The sequence below is a fragment of the Cavia porcellus genome, unplaced genomic scaffold (genome assembly GCF_034190915.1).
Source record: "Cavia porcellus strain 051 isolate PalLab524CR breed Dunkin Hartley unplaced genomic scaffold, mCavPor4.1 scaffold_25, whole genome shotgun sequence".
NCBI lineage: Eukaryota > Metazoa > Chordata > Mammalia > Rodentia > Caviidae > Cavia > Cavia porcellus.
The window spans coordinates 21733170-21755424 of NW_026947508.1; the positions used below are offsets into that span (position 1 = coordinate 21733170).

General features: G+C 39.2%; 1 protein-coding gene across 11 annotated transcripts in view; it reads left to right on the plus strand.

Moving 5' to 3' along the window:
• The window catches only part of Phactr4 (phosphatase and actin regulator 4), an 82793-nt gene extending 62718 nt beyond the window's left edge, over positions 1 to 20075 (plus strand). For all 11 annotated transcript variants that reach the window (XM_013154083.3, XM_063235889.1, XM_013154086.3 and 8 more), the window contains 8 exons: positions 2111 to 2702; positions 3720 to 3904; positions 5215 to 5368; positions 8576 to 8631; positions 10152 to 10213; positions 12111 to 12248; positions 14541 to 14617; positions 17864 to 20075. In XM_013154083.3, the coding sequence (XP_013009537.1) occupies positions 2111 to 2702; positions 3720 to 3904; positions 5215 to 5368; positions 8576 to 8631; positions 10152 to 10213; positions 12111 to 12248; positions 14541 to 14617; positions 17864 to 17879 (1280 nt within the window). In that variant the 3' untranslated portion in view covers positions 17880 to 20075. The remainder of the gene's footprint in view (positions 1 to 2110; positions 2703 to 3719; positions 3905 to 5214; positions 5369 to 8575; positions 8632 to 10151; positions 10214 to 12110; positions 12249 to 14540; positions 14618 to 17863) is intronic.
• The last annotated feature ends 2180 nt before the right edge of the window (positions 20076 to 22255 follow it).

Genomic DNA, 22255 nt, shown 5'->3' on the forward strand with positions numbered 1-22255 from the left:
AGGTTCTCAGCAAGAGAAAAATAAATTAGTTCACAGAATTTTTGTTTAAGTTGCATAGATTGATTTAAAGGATTATACCTGATTTGTGAATTATGCCCATACTAATTATTTGGTGCTAAAATGCCATTTCTTTCACAAAAGGATTATGATCAGAAATTATTTACCTTAGTATCAACATTTACCAGGACTCCTTTAAAAATGACAACCTGACTGGGGATGTAGTTCAGTGGTAGAGTGCTTTAGTGTGCCAGAAGCCCTGAGTTCAATCCCCTACACTGCCAAAAATGACAATCTGAATTTAGTCAAGAATTTTTTTGTTTTTTTGATACAAAGTCGTACATTGTAGCCTACGCTGTCCTCAAATTTGTGGTCCTCCAGCCTCAGCCTTCTGAATGCTGAAGAGTTCTGTTTTTTTTTGTTTTTTTTTTTTTTTTTTTTTGTGGGGAGACTCTGGGAATCAAACTAAGGGTCTTTTGCTTACTAGGCAGGGATGTGCTGCTGAGCTACGTTCCTGGCCCCTAAAGTACTTTTTTAAAAATTGTATTTGTAACTGGGTGTGTTGGCACACACCTATTATCCTGGCACTCAGGAGGCTGAGGCAGGAGGACCATTGTGAGTTCAAGACCAGTTTGGGCTACAAAGTAAGCTCAAGGCCAACCTGAACTGCATAGTGAGACGCTGACCCAAAAAGACAATAAATAAATAAATACTAAATAATTATATTTGTGTTTGAAATACAAATATTTGGAAACCACTACTTAAGAAATGCTTCTCACAGGAATAACATAAAGTGTTAACAATAAGGAAGGAGGGCCAAGAATATAGCTCAGCAGCATAGTGCCTGCTTGGCAAGTACAAGCTTGTGAGTTCGATTCCTGGTACCAAAAAAAAAAAGAATAAGGAAGGATTACCACACATAGCTACACAAATGCAGAAAATTAGTAATCCATCCTAGGAACCCTCTGGCTAGATCAAACGTTTAAATATTCAAATAAGATCTCATTAAGGGTGAATTATTTGTTTGCTTTTTGCTGTATTAAGGATTGAACTCAGGCCTTGCCTGTCCTAAATAAACATTGTACCATTGAACTATATTTCTAGCCCTCAGGGATAAGTTCTGTTTTTGTTTTTGTTTTTATTTTTGTTTTTATTTTTGTTTTTGTCTTTTTCCTTTTTTATCGGTACCAGGGATTGAACTCACGACTGCCTGCTTGCAAGGCAGGCGCTTATCCCGCTGAGCTAAATCCCCAGCCCCAATAAGTTCTGTTTTAGATAGAATAGCTACCCACTGTTTTATAGAAGCAGCAGGAATCTAGTTCACCTAAAAATATCTCTTTCATTCATCTTAAAATTCATAAAAGTCTTTTTTTATCTTTATATACAGTGTTTTCTAGAATGTTCTTAATAAAATTTACTTATGGGTTGAGGATATAACTTAGTGTTAGAGTGCTTGACTAGCATGAGCAAGATCTTGGGTGTGATCCTGAGTAGTAAGAAAACCAAAAAATAGGACTGGAAATATGTCTTAGTGGTAGGGTACTTATCTGGCATGGACAAATCCTCAGTTCAATCCCCAGTCCTAGAAGGAAAAAAATTAGATCTTTTAATTTGAATGGCCTCGGTAGAATAGTATGTATGGCAAATAATGTTTTATTGCAGAAAATCTTATAAAACCTGTTTAAGAATACTTAAAGGAACTAAAATAGTTTGGCTAGGTGATTGGCAATTGGTGATGCCTGCCTGGTGATGCCTGCACTCAGGAGGCTGAGGCAGGAGGATTGTTGCAAGGTTGAAACCAGCCTGGGCTACAAAGAGATTAAGGCCATCTGGAACTACACAGTGATACCCTGTCTCAAAAAGACCAAATAAATAAAGTTGTCATATGAATTGTAAAATACATACAAGTGAAGTAAGATACTCATCATACATATCTTCATTGATATTCTACATGCATTTGTTTCAGGAATGAGAGAGATAGGAAATGACAAAATCATAAGAGTATATAATTTATTTAAAAGATCAAGACTGAGCTCTAATTTTAGGCCTGGGCTTAACCCTCAAAGCATTGGAAAGGCATGTTAAACTGACATGTTGCTCTCATTTTTTCTAGTTGAACTGTCCCAAGCAATAAACAATAGTACATTATCAAAACCATCCCCACCCTTACCACCGAAGAGAGGCATTCCAACAACCTTGGTACCCACCTCAGAATCTACTGCCACCTTCACCACAAAAACAAGTGATCAAAGAGAGAAGGGCACATGCCCTGGGGGCTCCGAACTACTGCCAACGATCCCACCTCCTTCCCCATCCCCACCACTGCCTACTCACAAACCTCCAGAACCTCCACGGTCCCCTCCATTTCCTGCTAAGACTTTGCAAGCTGTGCCACAAGTTGAGTGTCTGCGTTCCTTAGATCTGCCCCAGGAGGTTCACCAACAGGAAGATGAGAAAAAAGAAGTCCCCAAGAGGATTCTGGACCAGAGCTTTGGGGAGCCCCACATATCCTCTAGGCTACCCCCGCTGCCTCTACATGTTCGAATTCAGCAGGCCCTAACCAGCCCGCTTCCCGTGACTCCTTCCTTGGAGGGCTCTCACAGAGCTCATTCATTGCTCTTTGAGAACAGTGACAACTTCTATGAGGACAGCAGTACCCTGGGTCGAACCAGGTCACTTCCCATCACTATTGAAATGCTGAAAGTGTGAGTGCCTTTAAAGCTTGCCTCTAGTTTCTCCTTCTTTACTTTAGGTATCCCAGAAAAAAATGACTTACAAAAAGAAAATGTGAATAAATTTAAAGTACAGAGAGTATTCTGCCAAAAGGATCAGTTTTAGAATCAGACTATTTTTTAAAACCCTGCTGATTTCCTTCGGCTTCTGTTTTCTAAATAGAGAGTTCCAAAGTAACTTAAAAATTATTTATTTATGTATTATTTATTTATTATTTATGTATATAATAATTAAAACCATGAGTTTTTTTATAGGTTTATTTTTTCGATATGATTCTCTTGGTATGTTTTAAATATATGTAATGATCACATTCATTGTAGAGAATTTGTATCTATCTGTACATAGTGTACAACTTTTTCTCATTCCCCTACTCTTCCTTCAACCCCTCTTCTTTCCATTTACAAAAGCTTTGTGTCCACCTTTTTCTTTTCTCATTTTTTTTTTACTTTTACCTTCTTTCCTTTCCCCCTTCTTTCTGCCTTGTTCCCCTCCCCATTTAAACATTTTCTTCCTATTTTAAGATACTTATTATACACTTTGTTGGTTTCTCACACCAGAGAAACAAAGTGGTAAAAACCACAACTTTTATGTGATACAGCAACAGTGCAGGTACTTAAGGGCCATGGCTCCTAAGAGTTCTGCATTCAAACCCCAACTCTACCACTTCTAGTGTGTAGGAGCAATGTATAATAGAATATGCTACTTAGCCCTGTTTTTAGTTATTTCATGTGTAAATGAAGATGGCATCTTTGTAGGGTGGTGAGATGAAATTATATAGATTCTGGAAAGCACATAATAACTGGTAGAAGTAGGATTTGTACCCAGAGCTCTTTAGATTAATTAGTGCTTAAAAGTTTCTTAACAAGATAGTTATGGAAGGATTTATAAGTAATTTTGTTAGTGGACTTTGCGATAGATATTCCAATGCCTTGACTTTCATAATCAGTTATCCTCTAGTTTCTGAAACATAATTATGTTAATTTTTTTAGTCCAGATGATGAAGAAGAGGAACAAACCTGCCCAGTGACATTTGTTGAAGATGTGACATCTACCTCAGTCGTTCCTCAACTACCACAGTGTCTGCATGAGGAACAGGAAGAAAAGGAGAGTGACTCAGATTCAGAGGGTCCGATTCAGTACCGAGATGAAGAGGATGAAGATGAAAGCCAACAAAGTAAGAAAAGAAAGGATAAGCAAGAGAAAATTCTTTTACAGGAAAAGCTATTCTCTTGTCTTAGCAAGTGTAGAATGAATGGAAACAAACACCCTCTTCCTGGAGTCAGTCGTCCAATTCATTGTTTGCCACTGTGAAGGACTTCTTGACCCTGCTACCATCCCTCTGTTAAAACAGACCAGGAGAGGATGCCAAGTACATTGAGTCATTTGGATTTTTATTTATTTACTTCTATTTTAAAACTGTTCACACAGGGGATAGTGATAAAGGTCAGCAGTAGTAGATCTTGTTGCTATCTTGCCCAGTACTCTGGATTCAGTTAGCAAGAGAAGGAGCTCCCCTTAAAATGTTAAGACAATATTTCTGGGTGTGGTGGTATGTGCCTGTAATTCCAACTCAGGAAGCTGAGATAGGAAGGTTGCCACCAGGCCAACCTGGATTACATAGTTCAAGGACAGCAGGACAGCCTGAACTACTGTATATAGCAAAACCCTGTCTCAAAAAAAAAAAAAAAAAAAAAAAAAAAAAAAATATATATATATATATATATATATATATATATACACACACACACATATACATATATGTTTATATATTTGACAATATAGAGAAGAGAAAAACTGGCAGATGTATTAAGGTAAAAAGATAAAAATTACACATTCTTTCTATCTAATGACAAAGGAAAAAAGTTCCTTATTTAATAAGATGAAGGGAAAAAAATTTGTTCATATGCACAAATTGTTATAAATAATGGAATCCTAATTCCCAAATGTGGAAAAACAGCTTTAAAAGCAGATAGATTAGGGCCAAGGATTTAGCCGCTGAGCTAAATCCAATGGCCAAGATGTTTTAATATAGACGTTCTGTTGTTTGTTTCGTTTTCTGGTGTTTTGAGACAGAGTATTTCTGTATTGTTCAGGCTGGCCTCTAATTCATGGCAATCCTCCTGTCTGTCTCCCAGGTGCTGAGATTACAGGTGTACACCAGCACACTAAACAAATATAAAAACTTTTATGTTTTAATACAGAGAACTGTATTGCTTATAATTTCTCTCCTCTAACAATTGTCATTATTGAAAAAAATTACAGGGCTGGTAGAAGTGAGAAGGAATCTTTTGCCCATGAGAACAGAAGAGCCAAATCACTGAAATTATTTTTAGATGTCTTTAACTTGATTCCCTTCATCTATGTTTGGTTGAATCATTTGAAGCCAAGTAGGAAGCTAGCAGTTGTTCAATCAGACCCTTGCCCTGCTCCAGCTGAGGTTGAGCCTTTGGCTTTAAGCTTCTGTATTTTTTTCTTCAAAAAAAGGTGCCCTGGCCAACAAAGTAAAGAGGAAAGACACACTGGCAATGAAGTTGAGCCACAAGCCCAGTGATCCAGAGCTGAACTTGAATTCTTGGCCTTGTAAAAGCAAAGAGGAGTGGAATGAAATACGGCACCAGATTGGGAACACATTGATCCGGTAGGCCTTTGCATATTAGATTTGGTTTGATTATGCTGCTGTGTGTTAGCTGCTTCCACTGTGGCAGAACATGCATTTATTATCCCTTTTATTTTTCAGTGTAAATTTTAAAAATGCAAATTAGAAACAGTTGGAAATCCTCTATAAATTTGAAAACTAAGGAATTAACACTTCAATCTTTAAACTGTACATAAAACATTAGGGGTTTTTCTTTACTTTTTTTTTTTCTTTTTATCGGTACCGGGGATCGAACTCACGACCACCTGCTTGCAAGGCAGGTGCTTATGCCGCTGAGCTAAATCCCCAACCCCTAAACATTAGGTTTTGAAACAATTGCTAAAGAAGTCAGAGTGGCAACTCTGTTTCAGGGCAACTCTTACCTCTTTTTTTATCCACTGGCTAAAACATTAAGAGCCAACCCATAGTATTTATTATATGTATTTCACATGTTCCATGTAACAGGTTCCTTCTAAAATATTAGTATAGGGGTGGAGATATAGCTCAGTGACACAAACACCTACCTGCCAAGTGTGGGGTCATGGGTTCGATCCCTGATACCAAAAAAAAAAAAAAAAAAAAAAAATTAGTATATTTTTCTAGGCATTTGGAACCAAAACTATAGAGAAACTAAATACAGAGTGGCTCCCTGTATATGAAATACATACCTGTAAGAGTTCAGGTGTATATACATGAGTTTGCCTGGCACAGATGTTTCTTCCAGTAGAGAAAAGATAAGAAAGTAGAACTCTTGGGCAGGTCCCTGCAAAATCACTTAATGAAGATGTCAATTAAATTTTTTTTCCTACTTTTAAACACCTGCTTTACTGTGTATACAGCATCTAGATTCAAGTTTGTCCCCCTTGTCTTCCACTAGACATCTTTCGGGTCCTAAACCATTATCTGTAATTTTTTTACTTAAACACAGTGCCAATCTGTATAACCTTTGTGGTCTGACTACTACTGAAATTAAGGGCAATTAGAAGAATGGAAATAGAGGCCTCTCCTTGCTCTGACTGTGTCCATAAGTCAGAGGTCACCAATCTAGAAGTTAGTTTGATAGTTATACTTCTGGTTGTGATACCCGAAAGATCTTCTTTGGGAACGATGGTAGGCTAGCTCTTAACATTTAAGTCTCAGAGATTTAGTATCTATAATTCCATATGTACTTACTCATTCATTCATTTCCTTTAAAAAAATTTTAAACCTACAGAAAAGTTGAAAAATACGTACTTTTCACCTAGAAATGTTAATTAACATTTCCTTATTTGCTTTAGTGCTTGTTGTGTTTCCTCTGTATACATATACATTCCTTTTCTCACCTTCTAGAACCCTTTTGAAAAGAAATTGTAAGCATTATTAACTCTTTACTCTGAAGTACTTCAGCATTGTGATCTAGTGAGAAAGAATTTACATACCCATATCATACTTCCAAACTCGAGAAATGTAACATCAATACAATATTTTTATGTAGTATACCATCTATGTTCAATTTCATGAAACATCCCAATAATACCTAGTTTCCATTGTTTTTATAGTAGTAAGGATTGAACCTAACCTCACACATGCTAGGTAAGTACTGCACCACTAAACAATATTCCCAGCCTTTTTCAGTTGTTTTTTAGTTTTTGTTTTTGAGACAAGATCTCACTATGTAGTGCAGGCTAGCCTTGAACTTGCTTATGACTCACCTCAAATTCATGGCAAACCTCTTGCTTCAGCCTCTGGAGTGCTAGAATTACAAGCATGTGCCACCAAATCTGTGCCTCCTTTTTTTTTTTTATTTTTGAGACATAGTCTTCATAAACAGCATAGGTAGGCCTTGAACTTAAAATGTTCCTACCTCCACCTCTCAAGAACCTTCCCCCCCTCCCAGCCCTTTTTTTCTTGGTACTGAGAATCAAATTCATGACTTCATGCTTGCCAGGCAGACACTGTACCACTGAACCTCAGCCCTTAGTTTTTGTTTTTTGTGGGATTTTTTTAATATCACATGAGAATTGGTGACATTTTTCTGCATTTTTTGATTAATGCCTGTTGGTTATACATATTAATGAGTCTTATTTTGGCAGATGACATGCACATAACAGCTGGGAGTATAAATCAGTGACAGTAGCCCCTTTTTGGCAAGTGCCAAGGTCCTGAGTTCAATTCCCAGCACATAACATACTCTAACCTTTCACACCCACCCCCATCACCTTCTATAGCTCCTCTAGAAGGTTTCAATATGTATAATGGCTTTTATTTTTTAAGAGTATTACTGAAGGGGCTGGGGATTTAGCTCAGCGGCATAAGCGCCTGCCTTGCAAGCAGGCAGTTGTGAGTTCGATCCCTGGTACTGATAAAAACGAAAAAGACAAAAAAAAAGAGTATTACTGAATACTCCAGGCAGGCCTGGAACTCACTCTGTATACCCAGGCTAATCTTTTTTTTTTTTTTTTTTTTTTTGTCTTTTCAGACAGGGTCTTCCTGTTCGGTTCAGGCTGGCCTTGAGCTCCCTTTGTAGCCTAGGCGGTCTTGAACTCCCAATGATCCTCCTGCCTCAGCCTCCTGAGTGCTGGGATTACAGGCATGTGCCATTGCACCTGATTTACCCAGGCTAATTTTGAAGGCATGGTCCTCCTGCTTTGGCTTCCTGAGTGCTGGGATTATAGGTGCGTGCTCACTCAGCAAGTCTGACCTTTTTTGTGGCAGTAACTCATTAAAGTCAGAACTGGAGCTAGAATCCTGGCTTTCTATGTAATATGTGTATTAGAACTTTGAATGTGAAAATTGTTTTCATAAATAATTAGAGAAGTAAGCTGGATGTGGTGGCACACACCTGTAATCCCAACATACAGATGGATTGCTACAAGTTTGAAGCCAGACTGGACTACATAGTTCATGGCCAGCCTGAACTACACAGCAAGACCCTGTCTCAAGTAATCAATAATAGTTAGAAAAGAAAACATATTTGAAAAATTTTTAGAAATTAATACAAACAGTGGCCCACAAATCCTTGTAAGTTGAGCATTATTTTATTTTGTTTGGTTGATTTTTCAAGACAGGGTCTTACTATATAGTTCAGGCTGGCCCTGAACTACATAGCCTAGGCTGGCCTGGAACTGGAGGCATCCTCCTGACAGAGGTCTCAAGTACTCACCGATGTGTGCTACCATGCTCAGCCCAGTTGGACAGCTTAACATAAATGCCTTTATTTATTTCCTCTAGCCGGCTGAGTCAAAGACCCACACCGGAAGAACTGGAACAACGCAACATACTGCAACGTGAGTTCAGCTAAGGAAGTCAAGTTTATAGACTTTCTTTGTATAACTTTCATTTACATAAAAGAAAAAAGAATTTTTTGTAAGGACCAAGGGAAAAGTGCTCCAGCCAGGGAAGCATATCTTTCCTGTGATAAAACAGAATCCCCTAGGCTTCCTATGGAAGATGTTATCAAGGTATTTATTGTTTAGTGTACACTGATGTTCCGGAAATTTTGTTTTAATTTCTCATAGTATTCTGGGACTGCCTTGGACATTTCAGAGCATTTGACAGTGTGGTATGTGTGACTCACTTTGGTTTATCTTTGGGTACCAATGTAAGTCCCAGTACCAGTTTTCCTGATGCTGTTATCTCTTCCTCCCAAGGGCTAGGATTACAGATGTCCACCACCACTTGGGCTCTTAAGACTTTCTTACCTCTGTGGCCACTAAATTCAACCCTGTACTTAATTTGTTGTCTGTGTATATATGTAATTAATTTCCTAGAATAGTGTTGTAGTACAGATTTGATTTGTTTTTACAAAATTTAGTATGACATTTGGCCTTAAAAATTTCCTCACTGAGGAGCTTTAGGCTTCTTTGGAGTTGTTTGTGCACATGCTGAGTCTAACTAATCCATTGCTTACTCTCAGCACTATTTGGATATGCACAGCCTAGTAAATTTTAATTTACTAGGTAAATTAAATTTAAATTAAAAAGTAAAATGGCACCTTTATAGACACATCACACGAAACTTGGGTGTGGGCTATGTTGCCTGTTCTTATCAGTTATTCTTGAGCAACATGCTGCAAACTTTTTTTCTTAAAGGACTCATAGTAAATGTTTTTAGTTTTGTAGGCCAGGAAGCAAATGTAAGACTATGTAAATAGTTATATAAAAGTGTAAAGGTTGAAGCTGGGCGTGGTGGCTCATGTGTATAATCCCAGCACTTGGGAGGCTGAAGCAAGAGAATCATTGTTTGAGACCAGCCTGGGCTACAAACTGAGCTCAAAACCAGCCTGAGTTGCATACTGAGACCCTGTCTCAAACAGACAAAAACAGAACAGGAAAAAAAAACCTATAGAGGCAAGGTAAAAACATAATGAAAATAAAAGTTAAAATTTTTATGAAAGTCAGGCATAGTGGCTCATGTGTATAACCCCAGCACTTTGGAGGCTAAGACAAGAAGAATAACTGTGAATTTTAGTCCAGCATGGACTCCAGAGTGAATTGAACTGAACTGCATAGTGAGACCCTGTCTCAAAAAAAGGGCAAAAAAATAAAACCAAACAATTTTATGACCCTTCTTAATTCACAGGCAGTATAAATATATGAAGTTAGATAGATTTCCTACCATGTTTTGCTAGCTTTTGCTCTTTAGTATTTGAATATACCAGCTGACCAAACAAATGGCTTGATTAGTCTTTTCCAGAGTTACTTTATTCTGATTTGGATCTATAAATAATATCTGTGCTGTGATTATTAAAATGTTGCTATTCAAATTATAATTGTGAAGTAATAGTCTTTGTTTCTATCAACTGTAGCTAAAAATGAAGCTGATCGGCAGGCAGAAAAACGAGAGATTAAACGTCGGCTCACTAGAAAGGTATAGCTTCCTGAATTTTTTATTTCAGTCTGTCTACTGTGTTTTGTATTTGGGTGATATGTTTGATTGGAAACAAATGAGCTTAATTTATAGTACCATTGGAAACAAATGAGCTTAATTTATAGTACCATTGGGGCTGGGAATTTAGCTCAGCAGCATAAGCACCTGCCTTGCAAGCATGCGGTCGTGAGTTCGATCCCCGGTACCAATAAAAATGAAAAAGACAAAAAAAAAAAAAAAATTATCCAATTTATAGTACCATCAATTGCTATGAAAATATGTAGAAAAGCATACATTATCAAGAGCTTTTTTTGATTGTTATTTGGGAGGGGTTGAAGTTTTTTGTTTTTTGAGACAGTCGAACTATGTAGCCTGACCTTGAACTTCACAATGTAGCTGAGGCTGACCTCAAAATTGTGGCAGTCTTCCAGTTTCAGGTTCTAGGGTGCTGTAATTACAGGGTATGCCACCATACCTAGCTTTATTTGTAATTTTTTTAAAAGCCCCAGCACAAAAAGGTGTGTGATACATTTTTACCTTTTATTTCATAAATGTAGGATTATGGTGTAGACTAAAATTTGGTGGTTTTTTTTTTTTTTTTCCACGTAGTGATGCAAGCCTTTAATCCCAGCACTCAGGATGGTAAGAGAAAGAGCACCATGAGTTCAAAGCTAGTTTAAACTACACAACAAGACTCTGTCTCAAAAAACCAAGAAACCATCTTGGAGTTATTTCTTTATTTGTTTTGAAGTTTTGAGGGTTGGTTTGATTTGCATGGTTTGGTTGGGGGTACCCTCTGCCTTCCATACTGGGCATCAAACTTAGAGCCTCACACATGGTAGGCAAGCACTATACCCCCAACCCTGTAAAACTTATTAATGTGTATAGACAATAACTGGAGGAGTATGGAGCATTCAATTTTGCAAAGCAAACTGATTGTTTTCTAATCTGTGAAAAAATTGAAATAACCCTGAGCAATGCTTAAAAGTATGAAAAATAATTATTTGGGCCAGGGATATAGCTTAGCAGCACAGTGCCTGCCTGGCAAGCTTGAGGTTGTAAATTTGATTCCCAGTACCAAAAAAGAAAAACAATGATTTTCCACCTTGATTCCAGATCACTTAAGCTAGAACCTTTTCTGCGCTTGACCTGTGTTAGCACTAGGAGTCTTTACTTTCTTACCAAAAGTTTCAGATTATCTCCTGTGGATTCTGATTGGGTCTGAGGTTTTTTGTTTTGTTTTTTCCTCACAGTTTTCTAATATTTCTTAATACAAGAATCCCCAAAAGTACAAGCAATCTAAATATCCTACTTCTTCCTTTTGTAGGAATGAAGTTCTTATCCTTGATAATTAGGGGCCATGCCTGGACTTACTACCTTCATACTGAGTGGGTTACCTGACTGTACATCCTTATTATAACTTGCTACCTGTCTTGGGCATTACTGATGTTGAAATAAAATTAGCAAGTTTTACTACCTGGCCAGGCATGGTGGCACAATCAGGTGTGGTGACATTTATTCATTTTTATTGCTGAGTATTGAACTCAGAGCCTCATGCATGCTAATCTCACTCACTACCTCTCTCTGAGCCCAGGCCAGAATCTAAATTTTAACCAGATCTCCAGATTAAAATGATTTATATACATATTAAAATTGGAGAAGCACTGGATTATGGCAGTAGTTCTCAGTCTTAACTGCAGTGAAGTGCCAAAAAAAAAAAAGGATGAGAGAAGAAAAAATATTTTGATTCACAGAAGTCGCTGGGAATAGGATACAGAAACTAATTACGGTTGAAGACCTGAGTGATTGCCATGTTCAGTGAAAATTAAAAGTAATTTCAGTGAATGTTCAATAGCTAATTCCTGCCATGGTGAACTAAGAAGCTTCTTTCTTTCAGCTTAGTCAAAGGCCGACTGTGGCCGAACTGCTCGCCAGGAAGATTCTGAGATTTAATGAATATGTGGAGGTAACAGATGCTCAAGATTATGATCGGCGAGCTGACAAACCTTGGACCAAACTGACCCCTGCTGACAAGGTTATTACAAAATGCTCACATGTTCTTTCTGGAATTCTGTCTTCTCTTCCTCTTCCTCTTCCTCTTCCTCTTCCTCTTCCTCTTCTTCATCCTCATTCTCCCATTCCCCCCTCCCTCTCTCTCTCTCTCCTTTCTTTGAAAATACAAGATCTAACTAGAAAAGGAAACCATTAACAAAGCTTCTAGTTTTGATATAATGTTAAATTTCGAGTTAGGATGCAAAATGCCATCATGTGCAACCAAACATTGTATTAATAACTGTGCCACCAACACACTGAAAGTAAAGAAGGTTGCTGCTGCTATATTGTAGAGGGAAAAAAACCTAGGAGGGCCAGGTGTAATGTTGCATACCTATAATCCCAGCACTTAAAGAGACTGAGGCAAGAGAAGCACTGAAAGACTGAGGCCAGCCTGGGATACATAGTACATTTCAGGATGGCCTGAACTACATAGTACAATCCTGTCTCAAAAATACCAAAAAAGAGGGGCAGAGATATAGCTCAGCAGCACAGATGCCTGCCTGTTAATCACAAGGTCAAGATTTGATCCCTGGTATCCCCCAAAACAAACAAACAAACAAAATACCAAAAAAAGGCCAGGCATATGGCTCAGCAGCACAAGTGCCTGCCAAGCAAGTGCAAAGTCTTGAGTTCAATGCCCAGTACTTCTCAAAAAAAAAAAAAAACCTAGAAACAAAGAAAACACATTTTTGAGTTTTGAGAGTTTAGGGTGGGGTTTGGGGAAGATTTTTTTGTTGTTGTTCTTTGGATGGTTGATTGATTTTGAGATAGGGTCTCACTCTATACAGGTTGGTCTTGGACTCACTGTGTAGCCCAGGTAGGGCTCAAACTTGTGGTGATCCTCCTGCTTCAGCCTCTTGAGTGTTGAGATTATAGACGTGCATCATGCCCAATTATTTTGTCTGTTTTGAAACAAGGTCTAAATTGCTAAGTTACCCAGGCTGAGCCTGAACTTGCAATCCTCCTCTCTGCCATCATGCCCAGCTTCTCGTTTGTTTTGTTTGTTTACTTGTTTTTGAGTGCTGGGGATCAGCTTGTATACATTAGGAAAATGCTCTACCTACTGAGCTAGATTGCCTCTGTTTTGGGGTTTTTCCTTTTTTTGTTTCTTTCTTTTTGTTTTTGTTTTGAGACAGGGTCTCACTATGTAGCATAGGCTAGGCTTGAACTCTTGACAATTCTCATGCCTCTCTAATATAGGGATTACAAGCATACATCACCACGCCCAGCATAAAAACACCTTTTCTTGGTTTTTTTTGGTCAGCTGTTCAGTTTTAGGGTTTTTTTTTTTTTTTTTTTTTGGTCTTTTTCCTTTTTTATCGGTACCAGGGATCGAACTTACAACTGCCTGCTTGCAAGACAAGTGCTTATGCCGCTGAGCTAAATCTCCAGCCCCCAGCTGTTCAGTTTTTGTTGACCATGTTTCAAAATGAGTTTGGTCAAAAAGATCAAAGTCCAGGTCATCATCATCCTCAAATTCTTGTTTCTTCACTTCCACTTTCTTCTCCTCAGCTGGGCCAGCAGCAGTGGAGCACACAGGGCCTCCTGCAGGTGCAGCACCAGCTGTGGGAACAGATCTACCCACTCTTACATTGCATGGGAGGCTCCCAATTTCGACATTGGCCAGGGCCTTTGCAAACAAACCAATCCAAAAAGATTCACCATTGACACCAGCCACTTTAATGAGGGCATTAATCTTATCCTCCTTGACAGTCACATCATCATTGTGCAAGATAAGGCAGAGTAGATGGTAGATGAGCTCAGAGATGATGGCAATGGTGCAGGCTTGGCATGGTGCTAATTGCCAGATGAGGTAAGTGCCCCACCCCAGCATGACCTTTGCTCCCTCAGGAGAACCAAGCACATTGGTGGCAACTAAGAAAAGGGAGAACACATTTCTAACACTGCCAATGTTTGGAGGAAGATCAGGTGGTAAATTTTAACAGTTACAATATATTTTACTTCTGAATGCAAAACATTTTTACATGCTATGAAAACTATAAAAGCTATAATATCTTTTAATTATTTTGAATCTTGTGATTTAACTTGAGATTTTAGGTTTATCATAAGATGAATGATATCGGGGAAAGTGCTGTGAATTAAGCCCAGAGCAGTGTTCAATGTGTTGACCTCACTTCTTTCCTCCCTCTGGTTGCCTGGCCTGGGTTGCAGTGACTCACAAACTTAAGTACAGTAGAGATTAGATAACAAGTCCCACTGCTGTGTTATAGCAGACAAAAAATAATGACATCTTTTTATTTTTACCCTACAGGCTGCCATAAGAAAAGAATTAAATGAATTTAAAAGCTCAGAGATGGAGGTTCATGAAGATAGTAAACATTTCACACGGTAAGATCCCAAAAGACTCAGATACTAACAGCTATGTAAAAGTTTTCCAAACATACATATGAAAGTTGTTCAGGTATGAAGAGATCTGATGACAGCATTAAAAGGAAGCGATGATTACAGTACATTCAGAGAAAAGAAAGAGAAATAAAAAGCAGTAGTAAATGCCTATTCTGAGTTTGGCATTTTATGTATGAGATGTTATCAAGAAATAAGGTAAATGCTGAAATTTGTTAACATGTAGTACAGTAAGACACTGTAGCCGGTGAACTGGTTTCAGCAGGCAGAAGCGCCTGCCTGGCAAGCACAAGGTCCTGAAAGGGTACACCCCCTCCACAAAAGACACTTTATTTTTTATTTTATTTATTTTTTTGTCTTTTTCATTTTTATCAGTACCAGGGATCGAGCTCACGACTGCCTACTTGCAAGGCAGGTGCTTATGCCGCTGAGCTAAATCCCCAGCCCCTGACACTTTATTTTTTTTTTTTTTGAAAGTATACACCAGAACAAGTCAGAATAAAGCCAACTAAGATCATACAGTGAAATTGGTACAGAATTTCACAGCAGGTTACTGGGATAACAGTAATAGGTATCACAGTATATTTTGTTATCTTTATAATAGTTGTTCTGTCAGTTATGTATATCAAAATGAGATGAAATATAGAACACTATAGAACTTATCAAAACAGAATATTCAATAGAGCAGTACCATTAATTAGAAAAGAGCAAAACAGTAATAAAAATATTTGCCTTCAAAGAAATGGTAGAAGGAAGCCCCCCTTATTTGCTATGGTCAATCTGCCATGAGATGCTCAGATTTCTGGTTCCCATTTGCCAATGGGCGGGGCCGGGGGGAGAAGGAGGATAGAGGAAGTGGGATATTTGACTCTAGACTATGTAGCAGTAGGTTCACTATTGCTAAGCAGGGAGGCAGGATGGTCCTTTGTTTTCACAGCGTCCTCAGTTCCAACATTGCATGGATCTCAGGAGACACTGCTGGTTCTCCCCCTGGAAAGGCTGCAGTCTGCCACCCTGCCTCCGCTTACCAGGGAGGGGAGGTGCTTGCTTGGCTTCCCAGAATCCTAAGTTCCAACATGGTGTGGATCTCAGGAAACACTGCTGATTCTCCCCCTGGAAGGGCTGTAGTCTCCCACCCTGCCTCCGCTTACCAGGGAGGGGAGGTGCTTGCTTGGCTTCCCAGAGTCCTAAGTTCCAACATGGCGTGGATCTCAGGAGACACTGGTGATTCTCCCCCTGGAAGGTACACAAAACACACTTTAGTCAGGTACCTATAATTCCAGCATTTGGAAGGCAGAGGCAGGAGTATACCTGTGATTTTGAGGCCAGCCTGAACTACATAGTGAGACTCTCTCTCAAACAAACAAAAACAATTTAAAAGGAAGGGAGAGAAATTTGAGATGTAGCACAGTGCTCCCTGAGTTCAATCTCCAGTACTACAAAGAAAAATAATTCATAGCATATGGTAGCTCAAACCCAGAAAGTGGTAGTAAGAATGAAAGACTATAGATTTGAAACACAAGCATAAAATGAATAAGAGCTGGCAATGTACTGAATTCCAAGCATGAAATAAAAGAAATAGTCAAGCTCGAAGCCAGCCTGTGCTACATAGTGAGTTTGAGGTCTGGTTAAACTATATAAGAAGACTGTCTCAAAAAAAAAAAAAAAATCATTCTAGCTTTACTATTTTAAATAATGGGGTTTTTGGTTATTAAAAATTAAAGAAAAGGGCCAGAGGTTTAGCTCAGTGGCATAAGTCCCTGCTTGGCAAATGCGAGGTCCTAGTTCAACCCCTGGCACAAAAAAAAAAGTTAAAAAAAAAAATAGATATGGTGGTGCATGCCTATAATCCCAGCACTCAGGAGCTTGAGGCACAAGGATTGCTACAAGTTCAAAGCCAGCCAGGGATAAAAGTGAATTCAAGGTCGTCCTGAACTGCATAGTGAACTCTCTTCTTGAGTTCAGTCCCCCGCACCAAAAAAAAAAGTAGATCATCTCCAAGAACCATTGGAAGTTGGCAGGAAGTCTGTACTCCCTGCAGACACTCGGTATGGCAGACTGAATTCTTGGGTTGCATATTAAGATCGAAAGGGGAAGGTGGGAAGGGAAGAAAACAGGAGACTCTGAAGTTACGATCAGCAATTCATCAATGATGATCCTCTCCATGGTGATTTTTCTCACCTGGACCATTTACTAAACACACTTGTGTTTAACTGTATGTTCTTGTGACCTTCATTTCCCTGTAAACCCCTCTGCCCTCTGTAAGGCAGGTTTTTCTTTTCTCTCTCTCTCTCTCTCTCTCTCTTTGTTTTTTTGTTTTTTTGTTTTTTTGTTTTTTTGCCTATGTAGTCCAGGCTGGTTGAACTCACTATGTAGCCAAGGCTGGCCTTGAACTAAGGCCAGGCAATCTTCCTGCCTCAGCCTCCTGAGTGCTAGGATTACAGGCATGTGGCACCACACCCTACAGTAAAGCAGGTTTTACAGGGACATTGAATGGAGGAGGACGTGGGTCCTGTGAAGGCGTGAGGAGGGTCTAAGGTCAGGCCAGCCTATAATCCCAGCACTTGAGTGGCTGAAGCAGGAGGATCACTGCAACTCTGAGGCAAGCCTAGGCTACATGGTAAAATCATGACCAGCCTGAATGAGACCCTGTCTCAAAAAAAGTATATTAAGTTTGATGAGCCTGTGACACATGCAGATGCCTAAAAGACACTTCAGCATTCAGCCTAGAGTCTAAGAGAAAGCAAATGATAGAAGATAGTAGATCTTTCAGAGAAAAATTCTTTTTTTATAATGTAAAGGACAGACAGAGGAAAACTAGCTAAGACAGCTTACTGAGGAAAATCAGATGGAGAAAAAAGCAAAACCAAAGAAAAAAGTTACCGAAGCCAAAAGAAGAGTTTCAAGAAAGAAGAAAAGGGAGTTAAAATTAGGTAGAATATTTGATGATTCCTTGAACGCTTTTGAAGACCAGTAGAATCTGCAGGGTGTCCATGTCTAACCTCCACCCACATCCTTGAATTCGAGATGCTGAATTATATGCTCATTGTCTGAAACAGCTTGGTCACATTTCACTCAATATATGTAACATTTTCTTGCACTGATTTTAATCATGTTTAATGCTACAGAATAAAGGTGTCTCACAATGAAAAAAAAATAAAAAAATTAGAGTGAAGGAAAGCATAACAATCTGCTATCTGGTAACTTGTCTTTTTTGATCATCTGTTTTAGCTACCATCGTCCATGATCCTGAAGTTCAGAGAGGAACTAAATGACTCCCCCAAAAAACAAGGTTGCTTTGCAGCATGTCTCCAGAGTGACATACAGCGGGAACTTCAGCACTTCCCAGCACAGCCAGAACTCTGTCCTCTGGGATCTGGTTCTGGAGTAAACAGCACTTCAAATGTAGCCTTTCACTGGAATGGATTCTCATCTGCTGCTCATGGGGCAGAACCAAACACTGTGTCAGTGCTTTTGAACTTTTCATCACAGCCTACTTGAGGACTTTCCCCTCACAGCCACCAAAGTTCTGGACCACTTCAGATTCTAAGTTTTTTGGCTGCACCATACCCCTTCTCCACAGTGACTGCCTGTGCTGAGGCACAGTTTGCACCATTAGCCTTATCTGCTCTCCTGTGACTATGAGACCCACTTGTGTAGGCACTAAATCCCTCCCCACCATCCAGTCCAGTTGGTGGCAGGGAAAACCTTGTGGAGACCCCACTTTTTGGTAAAGGGGTGCTCACTTCCAGAGGAAGCCTTCATACCATACTGGCCTGTCACTTGAAAGCATTGCACTAAACCTTGTGTGACGCAGCAGTATAGTCCTCTTCTGCACTCAAGTCTGAGAGGACGTGCAGGACCTGACATTTTCCTCCTTTTTTGGCACTTGTCATCCTGATGGTTATTTTAAAGTGATCTTGAAGAAGTCCTGAGAATTTATGCTTTTCCTGGCTATTAGTCTAAGCTGCAACTAAAATACAAGTTCATCAAATGAGAAACTGTGTATGTTTTCTATACACAAAAACAAGGAAAATGCCTTAATATTAATGCCAACTTGGTAGAAAACTGACCTATGGCTTAAGTCATATAGGCTGTTTTATTTTACCAAGTGATACTATAAGTCACTTCAGTGCATGTTCTCTCCCTGGTGAGCAGTCTCTGCGAGCACTTGTGTGCCATGGGCCTCACACTTCCAGCCAGAATCCTGGCACAGTCCACAGGGGTGTGAGGAGCGGGGCTGCATGGGCATTAGGGGAAGGACAAAGGAGAGGTACAGTCACGACTGCCCTCACGGGTCCTGACTGCCCTCCTGAGGCACCTTCCCTCTCCACCGTGGCACTCTCTCTCCCCCTGACTCCAGTGGCTTCCTCCCCACTCATGTTTCCACTCTGTACCAGTGTGTCTTGGCATTGGCTCAGCAACCACCCCACTTTGTATTTGTAACATACATTGATATAGTTTTCTAAAACAAGTTTGGTCACTTTCCTTGAATTTTCATTGAAAACAAACAGCCTTACTGTTTGCCTCTTAATTCCTGCCCACATTATAAGTAGGAGAAAAAAATAACTTCTTTTTAACTGACGAATATAGCTTTTTCTTCTCCTCCTCCTCTTGTTCACTTTAATGTATCGAACACAGTGGCCATTTCGTAAATGTCTTCTGAATTATTCTGTGGTGTCTGTCATTTGTGTATAATCTTTCAGCAGGTTTCTCTTTTTTTGTGTCCACATCAGACTTGCTAAAGAATCAGAATATACAGTCAAAAAAAAAAAAAAAAAAAGTGACCTTAAAGGCAAATTTGTGGTTGGGGGAGGCTGAATTTCTTAATTACTGTCAAATGTTTTATGGCTATGGAAACAATATTGCACCATGTGTTTGAAGCTTAACACTTGGGAACCTGGGAAAGATCAAGAAGGACTCTTAATCTGTTAGAGGTTTGGATATAAAGTGGCCACATTAACTGCTAATTTGACGTGTCGTTCTATCTAGATGGTTTGGAGACTGACTTATTTCCACATTCTCTATGTCTTGAGATGACATTGTCAAATCCCTTTTTCACTTCAATGTGTTTCCTTCAATGTGCCAAGCTTGAAACAGAATTTGATATTCTAAACTGCTTGTCTGCCATCTCTGTGCCATCACGGATTCTGGTTAATCTTTCATCTCATTTGTGTTCTTTTGAAACAAGATATTGGGGGATGAAGTTCATTCACTTGTTTGTTTTGTTTTTATGTGTATAGAAGTGGATTTTATGTTCCTTTTCTGTTTAACTTGGAAGCTTACAAATCATAATGTAAAGAAGAAATAAAAGCCTAGTATACTTCAGGATGCTTCCGTGGTGTACAGAATCTCCTTGTAAAATTCATTAATTGTGTTGTATATCAGTCTCTCCATCAGAATTAATTATTAAAGTATTTTAGAAGTTCAGAATACTAAACAATTCTGGTGTGAGGTAATTATTTTTATGCTCTACTTGATTCCAGAAGATTAAAACCACCTTAAAAATGATACACAGTCCGATAAAAATGAAAAAGACCAAAAAAACAAATGATACACAGAATATTGCTAATGACCCTAAAAAAGAAATAGATGGTTTAATGGGAAGAAATAACAGGACAATAAATGCTGTCAGCAGTCAGGGTCTGTCACATTTCTGTGTGTGCACAGATGTGGAAAAGCAATAGCCAGTGAAAAGAATCAGCTGTGGATCTCCTAAGTATCAGGCAGTGCACTAGGTCCTTTTTCCTCTTCAGCCCAGGCCATTAGGTAGGTAGTACTAAGCTTACTCATGAAAACAAACTAAATTTTTTCCCAAAATCAAAGCAAATTAGAAATCAGTCTTCGCATATATTGGAGGACAGCACTTGAGTCCAAATCAGTTGACCCTGCAAGGATTTATTTATTCATGGACCACATCAGCTGGACCTCAGGCTGACCTCACAAAGAGATGTTTGGTGTTTCCTGACCTCTTTTGAGGTAAGAAGCCCAGTTTCAATCCAGGTGACAATAGCTCACTTTCTGCCTGTCACATGCAATACTGACCTTACTTGCCATATATATCCTTTACTGAGTTAAAAGATACCTTGAATCAGAACTACTCGTGTTATCAGACTTCTTATACTCTAAAAATGCAACCTATTTCTTTTGGGGGCCTAACTGATCTCTAGAAGGCTGTTTTGAAAGTGCACGTTGAGGGGCTGGGGATTTAGCTCAGCGGCATAAGCACCTGCCTTGCAAGCAGGCGGTCCTGAGTTCGATACCGATACCCTGGTACTGATAAAAAGTTAAAAAAAAAAAAAAAAAAAAGAAAGTGCACATTGATCAGTGTTTGTTGAAACACTTGACAGGTTTAGAGAACTGTACTCCAGAGGAGGAAAGTTTGATAAAACCACAACAGGAAAGGGCAGGTCCAAATGGATACTAAATGGGTGAGGAATGGGAAGATGAGAATGGAACTTTAGCAGTGGCATATTCCTCTACTACCAACTAGTTGGAGGCAGAGTTTGAAATGCTGGGCTGAGTATGGTGGTGCACACACCTTAATCCCAGCACTCCAGGAGGCTGAAGAAAATTGCAAATTTGAGTTAAGCCTGAACAATTTAGAGATTTCATTTATTTATTTATTTATTTTTGAGACAGAGGGATAGGTTTTAACTATGCCATTCAGACTGGGCTTGAACTTACTTTGTAGCCCAGACTGGCCTCAAATTTGCAGTGATCCTCTTTCCCAGTACTGGGATGAAGATCTTTAAATATAAAAGAGCTAGGAGCTAAGTGTAGTGGTACACACCTGTAATTTCAACACTGGGAATGCTGAGGCAGGAAGATGCCTGGGATACAGTGAGTTCAAGGCCAGCCTACACTACATAGTGAGACCCTATCTCCAAAAAACAAAAGAGGGAGATGGCTAGGAATGTAGTGCAGTGCAAATGTTTTAGGTCCAGCCTCCAGTACAATAATCAGTAATACAAAAATAAAAAGGGATATGAATGTAGACCAATGGCCGAATGCTTGCCTAACCTAACATTTGTAAGACCATGGCCAGGCTCAATCCCTAATACTGAAAAAAAGATAACTAAGCCAGGCATAGTGGTACATACCTATAATCCCAGCACTCAGGAGGTTGAGAAAATAGGATCATTGTGAGGTCAAGGCTAACCTGCCCTACATAACAGGCCCAATCTCCAGATCCCCCCCCAAAAATAATTAGCTATAGAGATGTAAAATAAGAATGTACAATAAAAGTTTAGCCTTCAAGTTAAAACAGTTTAAAGCTCACCCTCAAGGTTCTGTTCCTTCCCGGCACTTTGAGGCATGAAGGGAAACCAGAAAGTACCCTGTACTCTGCAGCAGGTGTCCTTTATGTGGCTATTGTTCATTTATTTCCCCCAAGAATTTTGCTCCCCAAAGCATCAATGTCATCTGAGAGAAACAAGCATCCTCAATTTCTCTGTCTCGAAGACACATCTCTCCCTTTCTTTCTTCCTTTCTTCCTTCTTTCCTTCCCTTTTTCTATCCTCTCTTCACCCCAAAGAAATCTTTTCTTAACCCTCTCTGTGCTGTAAGTTGTCAGTCTTATCTCCTTTTTCTGCACTCCCTTCACATAATTGATTCTGACGT